Source organism: Pseudochaenichthys georgianus, chromosome 4, assembly GCF_902827115.2.
Source record: "Pseudochaenichthys georgianus chromosome 4, fPseGeo1.2, whole genome shotgun sequence".
In the NCBI taxonomy this organism is placed as follows: Eukaryota; Metazoa; Chordata; class Actinopteri; order Perciformes; family Channichthyidae; genus Pseudochaenichthys; species Pseudochaenichthys georgianus.
The window spans coordinates 11,822,560-11,844,121 of record NC_047506.1 but is presented as its reverse complement, the minus strand read 5'-3'; the positions used below and the strand labels follow the sequence as shown (position 1 = coordinate 11,844,121).

Genomic DNA, 21,562 nt, shown 5'->3' with positions numbered 1-21,562 from the left:
AAAATTCCTTGAACATGTGATTATTAAGACGTTGCCTAATCTTTTCTGATCTTATCCAAAGTACTGTATATTTGGTTATTTCAAGATCAAATTGCTCAACATCCTGTTGAGTCCAAGAGATCTGACAGCTTCGATTGACAGCCAGAACTTTTGCATGAAATAGTTTTTAGAGGGAAATAAGCCATGGAAACATCTAAGGCACGGGGAAAGAGAGCTGCTTCAATGAGGTGCAGAAAAATAATAAATTCATATTTGCGCCAAAAAGAAAACAGTATTCCCACTGCAGCCAGTTCGTAACAAAGCCCAATTTTGTTTACTGCTTTTTAAATGTTTACAGAGTGGAGTTCTGGGATGAATGTTGAGCCGTCATTTCAACACTTGACAGAGTTATTCTGAATCCTCTTCATATTTCCCTGATTCCCTTCAGCTCCAATAATAGCAAAATGTGCTGTGCTTAAATATTCTTTATTGTTCAATACTGCAGTGCATAATCACCACTGTTGTCATTCCATATGTTCTCATTGTCAGCAATCACTCAAGTGCCAAATCAAACGTAATGAAGACAATGAAAGAGATGACGGATCTCTCAGACCAATTTCTGAATAAGATATCAGCATAGTAGCAGACACTAAATTCATATTTAAGGAGAACAATTGCTTCCTCTCCACCAGATATGACTTTTATAACCACAATAATCAGATTTTTAATGATTATGAAATTATTATACACACCATTTCAATAAATAGGTGTATTTAATATGAAATGAATGGTTCCTTACAAATATATGGTACATACAGGTACATTACAATAAAAAGCACATCCATTCATTGTTTCAACAATGTCCATCAGCAATTTCAATAATGACAACAAAAATAGAAACACAATAAACACGACAATGTTCATATGACTGCTGTGGATTTGAAGGCACTTCCTTGGCAACACAATGATCCCTCTTCCATTATGTTGGGACCTGAAAAGAAATAAGAAAACGCTAAATTAGATCACAGTAAATATCTGTCTGCACGCTGTGTTCAAGAGGAATACTGTCTGGTATTTTAAAAGACACATCTTAACATCCTCTATTCTAAGAGAGTAGTGTCGTCAGTTTCTTAAGAGGGTCATTACTGGCCTGCCATTGCTGGATTTCCTCGATGTTATGCCGAAGCTCATTCAGGATGACTAAATAATGATATAATGAATCACTTTATATGCCTTTAAAAGCAGATAGTGATATACATTTGTCAGATTTCTCAGAACAGTAGAGATATTTTATCTGATTCACTTGCGAAACTGAATACCTGAGAATGTGTCAGCTACTTCAGCTTTTATACTCACCAGAAATCTTATACTGTGAAAAACTGAAATGGCCACCTGTGTAGATGAAATTTTTCGCAGTAATCACTCTCCAGCTTGACCTACTAAAGGTCAGATCTGCTGTCATCTTAACAAAGGGATGACGGGGACTACGTCTAAAATGACTGCAGGCAATTGTCTGAGTCCTAGCCTTGTCTTAAAAGAGGTGTTAAGGTTGAGTGTGTCTAATGGAAGCATGTAGGAATATCTTTGACACTCACAGTTGACCTATGTTAATTCTTTTAAATAACCATCATTTATAAATAGTAAATTGATAGCTAATAAACTTTCAATAATACTTACTTTACTGTTAACAAAGACATTCTGATAAACAATGTTTACTTATTATTATTAAAGTTTTAATTTATGGTATTTTAACAGATGACTGTTGCACACAACATTTAAACATAAATTGTTAATGATGAGCAAATGTTTTGATAACCCCTTCAAGACATTGTAGTTAAAACATTAAAAGGCTTATTGAAGCAGATATTTGTTATGGTTTTGCAAATCATTCAATAATCATCAACAAATCCTAAATATAGCATATTTAATGCTATAATGTTTGCAATAGTAAACTGTTAATCGTTTACAAATGTTATCAGAATGTAATTTTTATCTTCAGCTATGATACAATTATTTCTAATTATTTCAAATCACACAAAAAAAACGATAGAACAGCAAAATCATACCATTAAATACGTATTAAACATTAGTGGGATTAATTTAATTGTTTGTTAACAGTAAAATAAGTCTTGAGTAATTCATTTATTTACCATTTGTACTTTGACACTTTAAAGGATGTTGACAAGTTATTAGAGTGAACTAATCCCCACCCAGGAAAAACCCTTTTACTCACATGCAACATCTACGATTGCATGCAGAGAGGACTCATTGCTAATCGTGTTAGCAATCTTGCACATCTTTTGTAATCTGAAAAGAAGACATTGGAGAGAAGCCACAAAAATATTATTATGATTTTATCATACCACCTTGTAATTAAAGCAACACAATATAATTTCCCTCTCTAAATAGCTGGATTCTTCAGGAAAACATCCTGACACGTACTAATTCAGCTGTAAACAATGATACAGGTCATAACTGAGTTTTCAAAATAATGCACTTATTTGTTCTCAACATTAAAATGTCATTCAAAAGGAGGGAAATGTTCAAATCAATAAAAAAGACATATGACAGTACTGACGTCAGAGGTTGAGCAACAGTTCAAGTTGCAATGTGAATTTGACAGCGCAGCTCTGCATGCTCATATCATCAGTAACATTATCATGATTAAATTAACCATGTATTATAAAATACTCTACATCATTCCAGTCTAACAAATGGATCCTGAATGTGTCCACACCGTCTCCTTGTCTGACTAAAACTGAACTACCTACCGTATGTCGCAGCAGGATATTATTATGCTTTAAGTCTGACTTGATGCTTACATGACTGCCTCACAGATGCACGATGCAGCACAACAAGATGAGCTTCTCTCTTTGATTTACTCTGTCCACAATAAAGGCAAGTGTAACCAACAGATATCCATCTGTCACTGGGGAGAATTGTCTACAATCATTTTCTGATGTTTTATTGACGTCATCTACTTAATTCCCAGATGTAAACATCCCAGAAAGAAGGATTACTCCATCAGTATGCTAACTGTGGCTCTGGGTGCTTGGTTCCCAACCTAAGGTTGTGGGTCCCTTCAAGGGGTTGCAATGCATGGTAAAACATATTTTTATAAGCAACTTTTTGGTTGAGCTTCTTGCAAATCACAGAAATATGCAACATGTGGTAATTGGTCAGTAAGAAACAATTGTATTATGTAAAACAGCTGGGAACCACTGATCATTTTGTTTTAGATCCATATTCATTTTGACAGAGCATTAATATGATATTTTAAATTTTGGACAGCATTTTAACAAGGCCTACATTCAGTAGAAACCCTTCAAATGTCAGTATTGAACATTAATCTGCATGTCAAAATGGTTGCCAAGGTCTTTAAAACTTGATTCTAAAATGTTCTAAAGTATTTATGACTAAAAATGACAGAAGTCAAGAGTCAAAGTTGAGAAAAAAACGTAAACTTTGAATTTTCTTGCCTTTTTTAGCACTCAAAAACTCAGTTAGTCTCATTGTAGGCATGGCTCAACCAACTGGGATCACATCTTGATTCAAATATTGCTAAATTCTGATCGACGCGTGGAAGTACCTTTTTTGCAGTGAAGCCCCACCCATTTAAAACCAGTAAGAAGAGCACAACAAGAAAGAAACAAACCCCCCACCTAACTCAGTAAAACATAACTAATACTGTTCCAACAATGGCAACAGAAAAAAAAAATGCATATGGGAACCACTCAAAGTAAGAATCTGATTGAAAAAAGCAGAAAACATTTGCTCTTAGAATACATTTTAAACACGAGAGGAAAAAAATCATACGTACATGCTGGTCTTGAGCAATCCCTTGTGTTATGATAAAGTCTATGAAAGTGTGTTCTGCACTCCGACGAGAACTTGACTGGTCCTGCTTAATAGAAAAGGTCTTATCAGGCAACATGAAACATATTTCAAGGGCTTTGTTTTACTTTGCAGGCTTGCAGTGCATAACACATTCTCAGTTAGGTGCATTTGTGTGTGATCCACAGTGTGCAGTACACTATCGCAGACATGGTTAAGGAGTCAGGGTGAACAGAGGACTTGAGTCTCAAGATATAATCACCTCTAAGAGTGACTAAACCAACATTTAAACTTTCAGATTTTCACACCAAAAATGAAGTCTTCTCACAGGACCTGAGACAAATAATCAGCTTAACCTTGCACTGGCTTCGACTTAATTCTGTCGGCTTTAGACCATGTGCTGTTTCTCTGCACTGCTGCCCTATAGCTAATACCAAACCTCTTTCTGACCCAGAGCAGTTCCAGTGTCAATGAACCTCCCAACACCTAAGCATACTGTATGTTGTTTATTGTCCTACAGAAATTATTTTCTAAAAAGGGTAACCTAAGAACTAAGAACTTCCAGCCAAAAATTGCACAGGAAACGTGACAATATGCTCTGAAAGCTTTGCTAGATAAAATAGTTTTGCAATGTCTGGAAAGAACGTCAGTGAAATGCAATCTAGGTTGAAACTTTACCCTCATTATGGTGTTTGCGATTGTGATTTTCTTACCTGTGAAATGCTGAATGAATTTTCCTTTCATGTTTACATCTCTAGGAAAAATTTCTGGAAAAGAAAATCACAGTTAGCTTGTCAATCAACAATCATTTTACAACAAGTGAGAACTTAAAATAGTCACAGTCGTTATGATGACGATGATTGTCATTGTCAATGACACTGGTGTCAGTCGGGGTTTTTCATGGGTAATGGTAACCCCCACTCTTTTCTACACAAAATCCATATTGGCAACTCAAACAAGATAAAGAGATTATTGTTTGGGAGTTTAATGCTTATCAGAATAAATCCATGCATCCATACAGTGCTGACGTTAAATTATTCCCCAGACCATTGTAGTGCTGTAACTGTATGGAAGAGGAAGAAAGAGAACAATTTGGCCAATTACAAAACTAGCAAAGGATCTTTTGGAAATGTATTCAAACTCAAAATAATCAAGGCAACTAAGCCAAATGAAAAAGGACAAACACACCTATTGGAAACTCGATAGATTTGATTGTTCTAAAAAGGGTACACAAAGCCAGTTAATGCGATTTGTACTTTATGAGTTCATTGGTATTTTACCGGGCATTAATAAATGCATGTCAACGAGAATTATATACAAAAGGTCAAGGGTGCCAGGCTAAAGCTGAAATCTTGTGGCGTACCAGTGAAAAGAGAAACCGTAACAGATCAAACCGAAATAAACGGTTCCCTGTTGTTCTCTGTGTACGATCAAGATGTCAGTCTGAAGACACAGCAATCAATCAATCAATCAATCAATGTTTATTTATATAGCCCAATATCACAAATGTTACATTTGTCTCAGTGGTCTTCACAGTGTGTACAGAATATCAGTATGACAATACGACACCCTCTGTCCTTAGACCCTCACATCGTACAAGGAAAAACTTCTGAAGAAAACCCACAGTTTAAAGGGAACATGGGAGAAACCTCAGGGAGAGCAACAGAGGAGGGATCCCTCTCCCAGGACGGACAGACGTGCAATAGATGCCGTGTGTAAATTGAAAAGATAATACATTTGCAACATAGGTAGTCCAAATGTTTGGAAATACATGTGTGTATAATAGGAAGATGAATCCACGCCAGCAACAGGGTGAACACATTAGTGGGTTTACAGATGTTTCTCCTTCCCCCTATTTGTGTTCAAAACATCTATCGTTGCGTGAACATGGATCTTTTGGAAGTGTCACACGCACCAGTTGCTAATATGCAGCTTTTAATATCCTCAAAAGATAAATTCCATCCAGTCAGTGGTCTGAGAAAGGTACTTTTCCAATTGCATAAGCTGGGGCTGAGACTTTGAGCTTTACAATGCCTGTGCAACCTCTCGAAACATGATCTAATGGACGGTGATGGAAGAGAGAATCTGAGGTTGCAGATAAACAACACATCATGTTCACTTGGTTCTTATTAAACTCACATACCAGTGAGGCACAAACCTAGACTACCTCCTAAACTGTATCTGTTGCAGCCATATAAGCCTTTCTCTTTATTACAGTCTGATTTGGGCAAACCTTCTGCCTTGCATCTCCGATAATTGAAGATGCATGTATCAAAGATGCACTTTACTGGCTTCATTCCAGTCCGGACATAATGATTTAATTGTGCCAATAAAGTCTGAGCTGCACCAAGATGATTTTTTCAGATGCATCTCTACAACTAGGAATGTCAGGAGGAATAAACAAGATTCAATTTTAGTGAGAATAATATTGATCATTTATTTAGGTAGAAGCTGGAATCAGTAACTTGGACTGGCCGGTTCTAAAGTCTCCTCACAGTCTAAAGGAGGGGCTTTGATACTGCGCTGTAAATTACATGAATGTGACTCAACCACAGTCTCGTCTCTCGGCTGTGCCTGATATGTCTCGCGGAGATGCTTGCGATTGGAGACGCTTTCTGGGACGTCACAGTGTGTTTGTGTGCGTGTGGGTGGTCATCAAACTTGTTCGAGATTTCATAATGAATCACACTGAATGAATCATTCACAAGTTCGGTGCAACGATGCTCCTCCTACATACCTATAGTACCTATCCACGTATCTGTCCATCAATCACTTGCAATGTGCAATGTGTCCAAGACAGTGGTGAAAATGTATCTGTTAGTAGTTATAACACCAAGTATGACACATTGGACATGGCTAAGGTAAAGACAAAGCCAGCCTATATTACATGCGTAGTTGGACCTTTTAAGACTGAAGGATCTGAGCAATGGACGCTGTCTTTTAAGCACATTCTTGCAAAAATAACATTTATAACTTGGCAAAACTTATTTTATGCTCTATTAATCTTGAATTAACATGCATGCACCAAGTCAACCGACTTCTAAATAAGATGTACAGACAAATGACAGCTGTCTCCCACAGCAAAATGGGGATTATACTTTCATGATCAGGTCCTAAAAATAAATCTTATCAGCTTACCTATGAGTCTACTGTTATCCAGCCTATGAACATAGAAAGGCTTTTCACGGGAGGTGGACTTCATGTGTTGTGCTGAAGTGAAGAGTCCACTGCTACAGCGTCTGGAGAAGGTTTTGTCCCGTTGCTGGCTTTCTCTGATAACCTGTAAGATTAGATCCAACAGGGTCCTTCTTTCTTTCTGCTTGACGACCTTGCTGTCCATACACTGGCCCGAGGTGATGAGCAGAAAGAATATAGTAAACAGAATGTGCCATTTCCTCTCCACCTGCATGACTTCACTGTCTGGAAACAAGAGCAAACAAGTTTTGTTACAGGTGCTTTCTATTGAGTCTGTTTAAATATTTAAAAATAAAAACACTGAATGATAGCTGTACACTTTGTCTTAACACCAGACTTATCAGGATTGCTTGCCTTTAGAAATGTCTCACATCTTTACAATTACAAAAAAAATGTTAGAGGTTACATACAAACAAGTGGAATGAATCACCAGACATTATGTAATGTACTCTACTTAGGCAGCAGTGAAGGGGAAAGTAATAAAGTGAATGTAACTTTAGACTTACTAGTTTAGGAGGTAAAGTTGCTTATGTCCTGGAGAGTGGACACAGTTGTCTTCAGCAAAATCCTTCCAGGCGTTGACTGAGGTCCGGACAGGAGAGAGAGAGAGAGAGAGAGAGAGAGAGAGAGAGAGAGAGAGAGAGAGAGAGAGAGAGAGAGAGAGAGAGAGAGAGAGAGAGAGAGAGAGAGAGAGAGAGAGAGAGAGAGGTGAGAGAGAGAGAGAGAGAGAGTACAGCCGGAAGATTGTGCTCACCACCGTCTTTCTTGAAGGTAATACAATCGATTTCGTGTGGGTGGCAAAGCAATGTTGACATCTTTGGTGTAATTTCATCCAGTGGCATTCGCTACTGGCATGCGCCCCTCCTTTACGCACCAACACATCACTAGTTGTAGTTTTAGAGAAATATTGAGCTCAAGATAAAAATACGTTTTACATACAGAATAATGATTTAAAACCTAAACAAAGACTCCCAGTAACAAATCCATTGAAAAAAAGACCGTGGCGCAGGAGCGCGCATTAAAGTAGTTTTCCAGAAGAGCAACTTGTTGGATGTTGGAGTCAGAGAAGAGAATAATCTGTGGCCTGTAGCTTCTGACTGAGCTGACAGCGTGTCGATGTTTTTGCTCACCGATCTCCAAGTCTTGTGACCGCCTAAGCGCGGCAGATAATGCGTCTCCACGAGCCCCCACCCGGCACCTATACATTAGTTGGAATGAGCTTTAAAAAAAAATTGAGATTTGAATGTAAATGTGTTTAAAAATGAGTCAAAAAATCTACTGCTGACTTTGCACGCCCTACTTTTATAGTGAATCAATCAAATTAAAGGATTTATTTAATAATACATTCATGAAGTCTGCAATTTGTTTTATATTTTGTCACTTAAAGTTTAGACTATAGTCGTCATATAAATGAGGCTATACGTCTGCCGAGTCGAGCTGGTAGATATCGCATTAACATTTAAATAGAATGCGAGCAAACAATTGAAGCAGGCTATATTAGAATTAAAACTCATCTTTACTGCCTTTTTTTATCCAAAGAAAAAAGGACGCCGTCTCACTTGTTGCACAGTTTAAAGAGTTTACAGTTGAGTAAAGTTAGAACGATATTGGCAGATTCGGATTTCACGGATCAATAACTCATGAACAAAACGTTATTCAGACACAAAGTACGTCTCCTATGTACCGTGGTAAGGTTGACAACGAACTACAATCACATGTTGATAAAAAAAGCCAATATGCGCCGTCCTCCGAGCTGGACACATTACATTGGTCTCTATCCGCAGCCGGAGAAGAAACAAGTGCTCAGGGACCGTCTGCAAAGTGCAACTCCGAAAAAAGAGAATACAATAATATTCAATCACTTCACTATTATACAGTATATTTCTACCAAACTCACTACACACATCAATAGTCTCCTGGTGGTCATACTACAGCAGAGAGTTTTGAAGAATATGGTTTTGAATAATTTTGGTGCATATTTATAGTGTACAATCTTCAATAAATATGGTCTTCAATAACGTCACTATTATACAGTGGAGTGCTACCAAACTCACTACACACATCAATAGTCTCCTGGTGGTCATACTAAAGCAGAGAGTTTGGAAGAGTATGGTTTGGAATAATTTTGGGGAAGATTTATAATGTATTATAACATACTGTATATACAATGTTACACATTGGTATATACAGTATGTTATATATAAATTAAGACATGCAATAACTTCTCACAATCGTATGAAGGACCCAAATGCAGCACTCGAGAAACCAAGGAGTATTGGTAATGAACTTTATTGGTAATAATACCAGAGCAGAGGGATAACAGAACAGTATCAGCCGGATGATGTGCAGGCAAACGAACCAGAGGACAGCGGGCAGAAGGTGAGTCAGGGCCGGGCAGAGGGTCAGGGAGCAGGCGAGGCGGTCAACGTAGGTACAGGCAGGGTCAGACAGCAGGCAAGGCAGGATAGTCCACGGACAGGCAGGATCAGGGATCAGGCAGAGCAGGCAGGTCGGGACAGGCAGAGTCGGAACCGGGTAGGCAATCTGATAACAAACGTGTGAAAGACTAGCATGAAGGCAAAGTACGATCTGGCAACGGGTGTGTGTCTGGTGAGGGTTTACATACTGGCTGTGAAGCTAATGGGTGCAGAAGAGAAAGAGAGTGAGCAAAAACGTGGGTGTGGTTAACAGGTGAGACAGGTGAATGGAAAACTACTGGTGAAAGATGGAACAGACTGTGACAAAATAAAGTTAACATTGAAAAATAAAACATTTCAGGCTTTTCACCTATCTTACTGTACAATATTAATGAACAAATCTACAATCTAATGTCAGACAAGGAAAACATCATGAACATCTGTGACTACTTTAATCTGTAATTGAAAATATATTTAACATCTTAATTAAGAATATAACAATTTCAAACTATGGACAGGTGATTATTAATCATTACTTCAGTTGCCCAAAATCTTTAGCAAAGCTTTTTTCTGGATTTTTGTTTGTTTTGTTCAAAATTCAGCTTTCATTTTGCCGATTTCAAATCACTGGCTGGGCTGGATTTCCCCCCACATGCCGTTTGTAAGCGCACTACTTCTACTGTGGTAGTAGTTCAAACTACAAGCCTTACCTCCCCAAATCCTGGTACCTCTGGTAAAAGTTACACAAACTCACCTACAGCGTCTTTAGTTTGGGAGGATACACAAAACACAATACCACGGGGTCTTTTTTTTGGGTATTCGTGCAGCAGTCATTCCGAGGCACTGCGTGTGAAACCATCTTCCACAAGTTTCACACTGAATCTACATGGGGATAAATACAACAAAGATATTAAGAAAATGTAAAGTGTAGGACACTTGTAAAGCAGGCATATTCATTTATATTTTATAGAGATTATACTTTTTTTTAATATATATATAAATACTTGTTGTTATTCAGGTTTATCTGTGCTAAAACTTTTAACAAATTATAAGAAAAACAAAAGGAAACCTGTAATGCATAAAAATATACAAAATGTCATTACTTTTATGTTATTCCTGAAATCTAACTCCAGATGATCTATTATCTACTATTCAGATTATCTTCTGGAGTTTCAAAACAATTCATCATTTAGCCTCACCCAAACAGCATCAACAGCAGTTGCGGGCAGGTCCTCAATTCCACAGAAGGAACAGAAGTCATCCTTTGAAACTGAAAAAATAACCGGTGTATTACTGTTCAATTTACAGGAAGCCATCCATATATTCATTTCATATTTTTGGCTAATACCTGATCCTTTGAGAATTTCTTCTGCCATGTCTCTTCGTATACTGTATGTTGAAGACATTGTGTTGATGACTTGATGTGAAACGTCTGTGGAATTTTCGGAAATTCCTTCATTGTCATCTTGGCCATCTGGACAGATGGTAAAATAATATGACGTGTGTTTGAATTTCCCTTTAAAATAAAATGCTTTATTATTAATGAACACAACATGATGCATTGAATCACCTGCATGACAAAGGCTCCACAACTGGTGGCATCTTTCTGGAAGGTGTGGGTTATCTTTCCAGGCTGCCATTTGATGTTAATCCAGTCCTCTTTTCCCAGTCTGTTCCGGTGCATCTTGAAATACTCTCTATAGAACAATAGGGAAACAAATGTAATTGGCGCTTACTCTTTGCCTTTACCAAATGTGCGTTTAACCAATGTATTTCCTGTAATATATTTTATATTACTCAAAATTGTAACCAGCCTTTCTGGAGTCCTCAACTTCATTTGACCCTTGCAGAGGATCAACCACATACATGTGGTTTGAAAGGGCATGGAGGTACTGTTTTAAAAAGTAGCATACGGTATAATTAAACCAAACCTTTTTCAATATGTCAGCAGCAACAATAATGTATCAGCTTTTCTTCAAAAATGAAAACCACAGTTAACTAATGGATTCACATGATTAAAAAAGCTATTAAAAGTAATACTAAAATAATAACTACTTAATTATACCCATTTTAAATGGGTATAATTAAGACTTAAAAGTATTGAAATAATTTAAGATGTCAGATCAGATGAAAGAAAGTTGCACAATTTGGGGTCAGAAGACTCAAATCTTTAGTGGAGCAGTAGCGACCACCAATGAGAAATGTTTGAATGAGTACTTATTTTGGACTACATTTTATATTGTTTCCCTATGATATAGATGAAGAACATGAAGACATTAAAACTAAAAGAAACATTTTTAAATCAATCCTGAGGCAAAGATGCATTTACAAAATGGGGCTGCATGAGATACACATTTTAGTCTTAACTCTGTCACAGTATATGAGTAATGCATTACAATATTGTATTGATGTGTGTAGTGAGTTTGGTAGCACTCCACTGTATACTAGTGACGTTATTGAAGAAAAACCCTCCGCTTCGCGTCGGGCCGAACCACGCCCCTTAGCTGTGATATAATGAGCATATACCACGGCCTGTCGTGAGCTATTGCTTAATTATACCATATTTATTGAAGATTTTACACTGTAAATATTCATCAAAATTATTCCAAACCATATTCTTCCAAACTCTCTGCTGTAGTATGACCAACAGGAGACTATTGATGTGTGTAGTCAGTTTGGTAGTAATATAGAATATAGAATATTAAATATATAGAATATAGAATATTATTGAATATTATTGTATTCTCTTTTTTCGGAGTTGCACTTTGCAGACGGTCCCTGAGCACTCATTTCTTCTCCGGCTGCAGATAGAGACCAATGTAATGTGTCCAGTTTGGAGGACAGCACGTATTGGCTTTTTTTGATCAAAATGTGATTGTAGTTCGTTGTCAACCTTACCACGGTACTTAGGAGACGTACTTTGTGTCTTAGTTATTGATCCGTGAAATCTGAATCTGCCAATATCGTTCCAACTTTACTCAACTAGAGTTTACGTAGTTCTAAAAAGCTTTTGGCCTATATAAACAAAGTGTTATTTTCTTCTGTGATTTATTTTAATAAATCAGTTAGTAGACCCAGAGGTGAATTAATATCGTTTTTGTAACAACGGTCACATGATCAGCTTCCGCCTCCGGAGTGACTGTCACCATGGAGACGGACCACGCAGCAGGTCAACTTGGGAAAACTGTCCTAATGTTTGATGCTATTTAACTACATTAGTTAAGTTGTTCGGTTATTAAGAAACATTGGAAACATTTGTCTCTCCCTGGAGCCAGAGACATGTCTCAAAGGTAAACAAAAACCTGTTGCTGTACATTTGCTGGCTAATGCGTAATTTACCTTTAGCTTATGAAATGTAACTGAAGCTAACGTTAGCTAGATGTTTTCATGCTAACAAAGATAGCAAAGTTTAGTGACTCAAAGGGGAACTGTCAGTGCTGTGCATAACACGTAAACAATACAATACTTAGTGGTGGAAGAAGTACTCAGATATGTTAAGCAAAAGTAGAAATACCAGACTGTAAAAATACTATGTGACTAAGTTAAAGTCCAGTAGTGGTGGCATAAGAATATACTTAGAAGTACCAAAAGTAAAACTACTTACTGTGCGTAATGTTCAATTTAAGAATCATATACTATTTATATTATTATTTTGTAATGCATTAATGTGTTCATGACAGCAAGTAAAGGTGGAGCTACGTTTAATTTATACTGCTTCTGCATATCTTATCATTTTATAATCATAATGTATTTATGAGTTTAGTTATGTTGTTTTAGCTAATAATCTGAATCTGTAAAGTAACTAATTAGGTACAGGTATTAGTGCAGCAAGCACTCAAAAATACTAACATTGACACGTGCTGTTTGGGCAGTGATGTTGCATGGCTTTGTTTACCTTTGCATAGCTCTGTTACCACCAACAAAAGATGTAAAGGTACAATGTTAGAAATGTCTTCAATGATGGAATTGAAGTAAATTAGTGAATTCATTCTCTTTTAATTAAAATGTAAACATCACTAGTTCGGAGTGAGTTACTTAGCAGATTAAGATTATGAATAAAACATGTCATTAAACTAAAACAACATGATGTATTATAATATATTAAGATACATAGTGGTAAATAATCAAGTAATCAAATGTAGCTCTACATTGATACAAATATCTATTACTGACCATTTGTACTTTTATCTTTGGTAATTATTTTTCTGCTAATAATTATGTAATTTTACATTAAATTCAATGCAGAATTGTTACTTCTAAAATAGTATGATTACATTAAGGTCTTGCTATTCTTACATCAGTAAAACTTCTTAGTACTTTTTACACCACATGTAGTACATAATAAAGAACAGCTTTATTGTAAGACCAATGCGTGATGACCCTGATGAAGGCCACCAGCTGAGACGTGTCAGCCTTACACTAACCTGTATCCTACAAGTGTCGCATGACTCTGACCTCTTCAGACTTTTCCCCTTATCCTTGCACCTTGAAGGTTGGTGAAGTTTTAATTATTTTTTCTATGAATAAGGTATGGGCCTTTCTTGACTATCACTCAACTCCCAGGTACCATTGTTCCAGTCTCAGCTAATCAGCTAATTGTTTCCACTGTTCCAGGGGATACAACGAGATGTGGGCCGACGCTCAGTTAGCGTTGAGCCGCCTGCTAAATGAGGAGCTGCCTGCTGAGCCCCCCTACCCAGAGAAGGACAGGGTGGTGTTCTTCCAGCGTCTGGCCATGCTCTATGTGCGCTACATCCAAATCCTCAGACAGCTGGAGGAGGTCTATGACCAGGTGGTCCACCCTCAGAAGAGACGAGTTGTTCGGGCGATTCTCGATGGTGTGATCGGGAGGGTTTTAGAGCTGAAAAATGAAATGGTGGAGAAAGAGTTCTCAGAGTACCACTACATGGATGATGTCCTTCATGATTTAAAGCTTACACCTGTGAGTTTCATAGTTAAGAGCAAGTATAATGAAAATTAGATTCTGATAAACCCAAACTAAATTATATTGACATATCAGCAGCAGGCATTGGCTATATGTTTGATTGCCCTTCAATAATTAAATAACTCAACAGCTTTTCCCTTTGTCGCCACCCTAGGAAGACCTTGAGATCCCCATCCCTCGCTATTTCCTCAGGGAACCCAACAAGGAACTCCAAGAACGAAAAAAGATGCTGACAGCAATTCTTAAATTGGTGGGGGTTACTGAAAGCCCAGAAGTGAGTTAAAAAAACTAGCCACATCTAAATTAAAGCCCGTACTTGATATTCTTTGACATCATTCATTTTGTAACAAAATGGGAAAGTAGGATACAAGTTAAACAAACACAGGTTTTAACTTCACAACAAAAATGCCTTTAAATTATTTTTTACATTTATTAAGGATAAGCAGAAAAATTATAGAACTATTTTGTCCTCACAGCCCTTGATGGCCAAGGACATGAGTCAGGAGAAGGCCATTAAGATCATTCAAGTGGCAGAGAGGGCCCGACAAGGACGCCTGAGGGCCAAGTTGAATGAAGAGAGCAGGAACATGAACAGGATGTACAGGACCAAGGAACCTGGGACAGACGCCATTGAATCGGCCACAGTCTGCATACAGAAGGTGCTCCATCATCAACATAATCCCACGTGCCTCTGTCTGTCCTCCCTCATGCTCAAAGATTTGTTGAATTTGATTTGCAGGTGTGGAGGGGCTACATGCAGAGGAAAGAGGACAAAGATTCTTCGGGAAGAAGAAATGATTTTTCTGGGAATGGTGAGTTAAATCGGCCATCCATTTTACTCGTCTTAAACTTCAAAAATGGATCCACAACTTTTTTACAAAGCTACCACTGTTTCTAATAATATGATCTAAGAGGTCATTGGTGTCTATTCTTTAAGACCTTATGTCATCCTTTGTGTTTAAAATCAAGTTAAACCTAAAACAGTTTTCTGTTTAAAAACAAAGGGGCAGCTTTATCGTTAAAGCTGTATTGCCGTATTCCTTGTTGTACTTCTGTAGGAATAATATTCAGCTCAATCAAGTGACTTTTTTTCTTTGATATTAGTCTTTTTGAGATGTTTAATGTGTAAAGTATGTTTGTTCATGTTTATGTTAGGCCATGGATCCAAAATACAAGGTGCCCTGCCCCACAGAAATCGCTGCCCAGTCCAGTGAGGCTAGCAGAAAGATTAAACAGGAGGAGCACAACGAGGACTACCAGAAGTCTTTAGTGTCCGTCACAAACCAACTACGAGATGTAGAGGGCTATGACATCAGCAAGACCATGAAGGAGCAGATCCGACAGTGGTTCATTGAATGCCGGTAAGGCGAAGGCTGTTTCATTGTTGTTGAAGCATTTCAACACTAATTCAATCAAATAGCTGTGTTTCTTTTGAAATAGTGATACCACAGGATCGTTTCCAGACTTCCCCGAAGAAGAGGACGGAGGCTCAGCCCTCATTTTTGCTGAAAAGAACCCTCAGCAGGTGAAAAACACCCGAAAAGTAGGATTCATTGCCTACTTTTATACAGTTGGAAGAAGGTGAATTATGTTTGCTGTGCACATATCTTTCAGTTAATGGAGGAAATTGCTGCAAAGGAAGATGATGAATCCGACAACAAACCAAAGGGGAAGGAGGAGAAGAAGGAAAAGGGGAAAAAGGAAAAGGGAAAGGATGATGAGGAAGTAAGGCTCACAGACTGCATTACATTGATATTTTATGGATTACTATAATAATTAGTATATCTGGTGATGAAAGGAATTTTGCTTTTTCGAACAAATCTCTGTCAGCCGTTTTCCTGAACCTCTGTACTGTATAATGAACCACAGGGAGAGGAGGCAGGGCTGAAGATGATGCCTTCGGCTTTTCTGTCAGACTTGGAAATGGAAAACAAAATCTTTGAAGGTATGTTTAAATGACTGTTTAAAAAAAAGTCAAGATTTGATGATGATGAATATTGTTATGTATAGTTATGTAACAGTCAAAATAAACCTCAAATTGAATGTTTCTCATCCAAAGATTTTTGGAAAAACCTAAATGAGACCAGAAACTTCAGCCAGAGGCACGAGGTGGAGCTGATCAAGGAGGAAAGGAGGAAAATGATTGAGGAAGAGATTCGAGTGAAGGTGATGCTGTCTACAGAAAACCAACACATGTTAGGAATTGAACAACAAAACTTAACACGGCACCACCTGTAGCTGCTCTCTCTGGTCTCTTCTGCTTCTAACAGGTAGATGAGCAGATGAGACAAGAGCTGGCTGAATGGAAGCTAGCTGTGGATAAAGACAAGGGTGGGAAAACCAAAGCGAATGCTAAGGTAATAAGTGAGAGAAAATCCAACACATGTCTGGAAGGGCTGGTCACAGTTTATAACGATTACCCTGAGCTGTCTACCAATGATTTTCAACACAGAAAAAGAAAGGATCTAAGAGTGGGAAGAAGAAGAAAAAGGAGAAGGATTTAACAGCTGACAGGTGAGGTCACACATGATGCACATGTGAAAAGAAATGTCAGTATAGAAGTGAGTCCACTATTAGTCAATGCTTGTTTAAACTGTTGCTTTGTTTATTCCCGTCTTCTAGGACTCTGGAGTCTCTGTGTCAGGAGCTGGTGGAGCAGGGCTTGTTGAAACAGGCTAATAACGTTAGGCTGCATGATTACATGGGTACGTCTTTGTTTATTGTTTATAAAACTGGTTATTGAGATCTCTCTTTGTGTTAGACTTAACATCATAAATGTATGTGAGATATAAATCCGATTGCAATCAACGAAACAAAGTACAGCGCTTACACTTTGAAACTGTAAACGTCACTAGAAATGATTTAGTGTTGATGTGCCACCCTCTTCTGGTTTCGGCTTGCCACAACACTATGATCACAATGAAAGAAAATGTATTTGATTGCCTTACTTGCAGTGTTTAATAACTCTTTAACAGTCGATCCATTTTGTCACCTAGGTGATTACAGCTACCTTGGGACCACACTCAGGCAAAATGACATCGAGCCCATGCCATCACTGTCAGATGTGCGGCAGGTCTTGTCTCTATATGCTGTTTTACCATTAGGTATGAAGCTGTATTCAATTCAACATTAAATGAATATGATGATTGTCTCTGGTTTGATTATAAGGTGTGTGTTGTTGCAGGCTCTCAGTATGTTCATGAGAAGGCTCCTCTGATAAAGGCCATCCTACTGGCAGGGCCCGCAGGAGTGGGTAAGAAGATGTTGATCCATGCAATCTGCAAGGAGACGGGAGCCAACCTGTTCGATCTGTCCCCTCTGAACACGGCAGGGAAGTACCCGGGCAAGAGTGGCCTCGCCATGATGCTCCACATGGTGTTCAAGGTAACAGCGGGATGTGAAAGAACCATTACATTACATTGCATGTTACTTTTTAGACGCTTTTATCCAAAGTGACTTACATACTCAATACTGTGGGCAATCCCCACAGGAGCAATTTGGGGTGAAGTGTCTTGTCCAGGGACACAACAGACATGCTGACTGCAGTGGGGTTTGAACCTGTGCTCCCCTGATCCGAACACCAACGCACTAGACCACTGCGCCACAGCGCAAGTTTGTAATGATAGTGGTTCTTTTATTTCAAGAACTGCTTTGAGGTATTCTTTACATTTAATTCATAATTCCTGACTACACATTTGCAGCAATAACTCACAAGACGTACAGTTTATGTAAGAATTCATCCATTATGGTAGTACTCTGAGAAATATAACTTAAAAAAGGGGACATTTCTACTGCCATTATTTCTGGAATGTGGAGCAGTATGTTGTCGTTTTGTAGCACTATAGAGTGGCGAAGTCACGCCCATCTACTTCCGGTCCATGGGACCTTATTTCGGAAAAATTATGTATTGAAGTCAATGGAGAGAGAAAACTTATCTTTCGATCCCGTTTAAATTGTGCCACGAATCACACATATGATGTTTGTCAATCTTAAAAAATCATTTCCATGTCAAAAAGTCAGTTTGTCGTAAAACTGTTGAAATATAAGACTATGAAAAATACGCAACTAGAAAGACTACAAATCCCAGAGTCGCGTAAGATGTCATAACTGATGTCACAATTGTTTTCCTCCGCTAAATATAAGAGATAGCTAAGATAAGATAACTTTAACAAGATGCCTGTGTGCTTAGTACCAGGTTGTTATCATACCAGCAATGGGTCTTGCTCGTTCTTTCGCTTCCCGTCTGATCAAAGGAACAGGAGTGGCTGGATCAAGTTAGCTACCTAGCTAGTAGAAAGCACATTAGTTAGCATTACAGTCTTGTCATTTTTATTAGCCTTAACATGAAGTAACATTAAGTAACCCAACATGTTAAACAGTAAGAGTAGTAGTCATATTTCGTGAACCCTTTGAAGAGTACTGTCTCACCGGTGTGATCATTCTATAATACACCATTTAAGCCCGGGGGAGAAATGCTAACGCTACATTAGCATCGGCGATCTGTTCTACTTCACGCTATTTGCACAAATGGTTGACATTAAACATTAAAAAGACCAGGCAGTTCAGAGAGAATCAGAGGAAGGCAGGCAGCTTTGCATGACATTCTTCTGGACGTGTTTCATTGTGTTGATAGTGATGGTAGTCAATCACTTTTTTGACAAGACAGTAGTGACGGCCATCTTGGTGACGTGTGTTGTTGTGAGAGTCTGCGAGAGCAGAGATGTAGTTCATTAAGCGTTTCACACAAAAAAATGTGTTACTTGCTTCACAATTTTACGACACATTTTTATTTTTTTGACTTGCAAAATTATCTTTTAAATTGACAAGTTATCATGTGTAATTCGTGGCACAATTCAAACAGGATCGAAAGATAATCTTTCTCTCTCCATTGACTTCAATACATAATTTTTCCGAAATAAGGTCCCATGGAGCTCCCCCGGAAGGGGAGGGACTTCGCCTCTCTATTGGTGAAGTTTAATATTTTATGGTGAATTTGGTGGAGCATGAGTTTATTTGCAGTATTGTCTCTAGCAGGTATTTTTATTTTGGCTCATCAAGAAAGTAAGAAAGGCAGTTTTTTTATGACCATCTGTGTAGGTTGCAAGATTGATGCAACCTTCGGTAATATGGATCGAAGACGCAGAGAAAATGTTCTACAAGAAGGTTCCCAAGGAAGAAAAAGAGGTATTTCTGAGCCGGACAAAACTCTGAACAGCATTATCAAATGAAATGTTTCAGTTTTCAATTTGCATGGTCATTCGAAACATTTTTGTTTGTCTTCTCAGTTGGATCCCAAGCGCTTGAAGAAAGACCTGCCAAAGTCTCTGAAGTTGATCAAAGGGGAGGATCGTGTTCTGATAGTGGGAACATCCACAGACCCGCTGAGTGCCGACATCAAGTCACTTTGTAAAATGTACAGCAAGATCATTCTCATCCCAAGACCGGACTACGGCTCAAGATGCAGTAAGAATTTACACATTTTGGTAGCACTTGAGTTTTGGTTGTTGGAAAATGTACCTTTGAATCCGTTTGCCTTCAGTCCTGTGGAACCGACTGATCAGGAAGCAGGGCGGGGATGTGACCAGGGCGCTGGACCTCGGCTCTCTTGCGAAGATTTCTGATGGCTACACACCAGGTCACATGGTCCAGGTGATCCAGAGCATCGTCACCAAGCGCCGCACCCTGCAGCAGGCCAACAGACCGCTGACGGCCGCAGAGTTTGTGGCTCCACTAGCCAAGATTGACCCTGTGTTTCAGGAGGAAGAAGAGGCCCTCAAGGTCAGTGCATATACCATATTTTGCACAATTATAATGGCTTCGTTGTAAATGAATGTCGTTTTTTGTTTCTCTTGTTTGTGTATCATCAGAACTGGTATGCAAAGACCCCTCTGGGAAAGAAGAGGATTAAAGCTGCGACAGGAAAGGAAGAAGAGGACGCACCAGTCAAAGGCAAAGATGCAAAAAAGAAAGGGAAAAAATAAGTTTAACATGTTTTTGACACAACTGAATGTAGTAAGATATTTTTGAAGCTTGTATGTGAATTGCCCTCTGATGACTGTCCCATTTACCTTGTTCTAAATTAATTAAAATAATGCAAAATAAGTCATTTTCTCTTTGTTGTGTCATTAATTGGGGCTGCAAGCTATGCATTTGACTGTGCTTTCAAAAGGTTGTCTTAAGTACTGTGGAAGCTATTCAGTATTCTTCACATGTATTTAATGTATTTATTAGTTATTTTTTGTTTTGTAGAATTAATTGATTTACAGCCATATTATTTAAGTTAAGTTGTGTTCAAGCTAAAAATGCTTTTATTTTGAAGGTGATGGGTCAATTTGGGCACACAGCTGGGTTTATTTAAGGCAATCAGGGCACAGCAGCAGTCAGTGGGCACCGGGAAGGTATATGGTTTTTTACCAGTGTCAGGGCTGAGTTCAGCAAACATTTAAACACCTTTTGCTGTATTGTTCCCGCAAGGTGAAACTAATAAATACAACAAACACGTCGATGCCTTGTCTGGACAATGGATTAATTACCGGCTCCTGATCTGCGTAAGGTCCACTGTGCCTGGTCCCTCAGTGGCCTTTTGAAACTTTGTTGTTGTTGACAAATAGCCACTACATAAAGTAAAAAACCTCCCTTATTGAAGAGGACACTTTTATTGTTTTTTTTGGGATTTTTTGCACTGCATGGACGTTTGGACTGGAATCACCGGCTCAAATGGAGATGATCATGCGGATCAAAGGACAAAGGAACATGGACGCCGGCGCAGCGTTTGATCTGGAGATCTGAGACAATGCTCATTGACTTTGTGAAACTTTGAATTGCCTGTTAAAGACACGATCGGAGAACAGAGGACCACCCACGGCTTAAATGGACACCGCACAAACCTACTCCACAACAACATAATATTGGTATGTGAAGGATAATCAGTTTTATTGGAAAAAAGCAAACTTATTTGGAGTGACTGAATTACTGTTTCGCTACATGTTGATGAATATTGGGAGTTGTTGGACTTGAAAAGACATTTATTCATAAATCTCCGACGTGAAGTGTCAATATAATTGCCTGTGTGAACTCAATCAGACAATATGGAGCAGCTGGTTGAGACAATGCCTGTGGTTGATTCAGATGTTTCAAGTGTGGAGAATGTTGCTCCGCCCGAGCCCTCTGTAAAACGGAGCCTCAAGTTTAC

General features: G+C 38.4%; 2 protein-coding genes across 2 annotated transcripts; one reads left to right on the top strand and one right to left on the bottom strand.

Annotated features, from left to right (window-relative positions):
• Positions 1 to 836: 836 nt before the first annotated feature.
• alkal1 (ALK and LTK ligand 1) lies at positions 837 to 7,603 on the bottom strand. The gene is made up of 6 exons (XM_034080487.1): positions 7,515 to 7,603; positions 6,952 to 7,233; positions 4,527 to 4,580; positions 3,800 to 3,880; positions 2,213 to 2,286; positions 837 to 970 (listed from the first exon to the last, which is right to left on the bottom strand). Exons 2-5 carry the CDS (start codon positions 7,220 to 7,222, stop codon positions 2,222 to 2,224), a joined length of 471 nt encoding a protein of 156 aa, XP_033936378.1. The 5' UTR covers positions 7,223 to 7,233; positions 7,515 to 7,603; the 3' UTR covers positions 837 to 970; positions 2,213 to 2,221.
• A 4,982-nt stretch (positions 7,604 to 12,585) lies between these two features.
• LOC117445350 (dynein regulatory complex protein 11) lies at positions 12,586 to 20,472 on the top strand. Its single transcript, XM_034080966.1, is given in 20 exon segments — positions 12,586 to 12,715; positions 14,040 to 14,367; positions 14,525 to 14,644; positions 14,847 to 15,029; positions 15,110 to 15,133; positions 15,135 to 15,182; positions 15,526 to 15,731; positions 15,811 to 15,895; positions 15,985 to 16,095; positions 16,240 to 16,315; positions 16,430 to 16,536; positions 16,641 to 16,727; positions 16,823 to 16,884; positions 16,993 to 17,075; positions 17,367 to 17,474; positions 17,555 to 17,754; positions 19,468 to 19,554; positions 19,656 to 19,833; positions 19,910 to 20,148; positions 20,238 to 20,472. Coding segments are annotated over 20 exon segments (2,457 nt in total). The 5' UTR covers positions 12,586 to 12,704; the 3' UTR covers positions 20,352 to 20,472.
• The last annotated feature ends 1,090 nt before the right edge of the window (positions 20,473 to 21,562 follow it).

Bases quoted from the DNA above. Each gene is read 5' to 3' on its own strand.
- alkal1 (XM_034080487.1), bottom strand. From the start codon at position 7,222: ATGCAGGTGGAGAGGAAATGGCACATTCTGTTTACTATATTCTTTCTG. The intron at 3,881-4,526 runs GTAAGAAAATCA...TCTATTAAGCAG, and splicing joins ATTCATTCAGCATTTCACAG to GACCAGTCAAGTTCTCGTCG. The intron at 2,287-3,799 runs GTACGTATGATT...TCTTCTTTTCAG, and splicing joins GGATTGCTCAAGACCAGCAT to ATTACAAAAGATGTGCAAGA.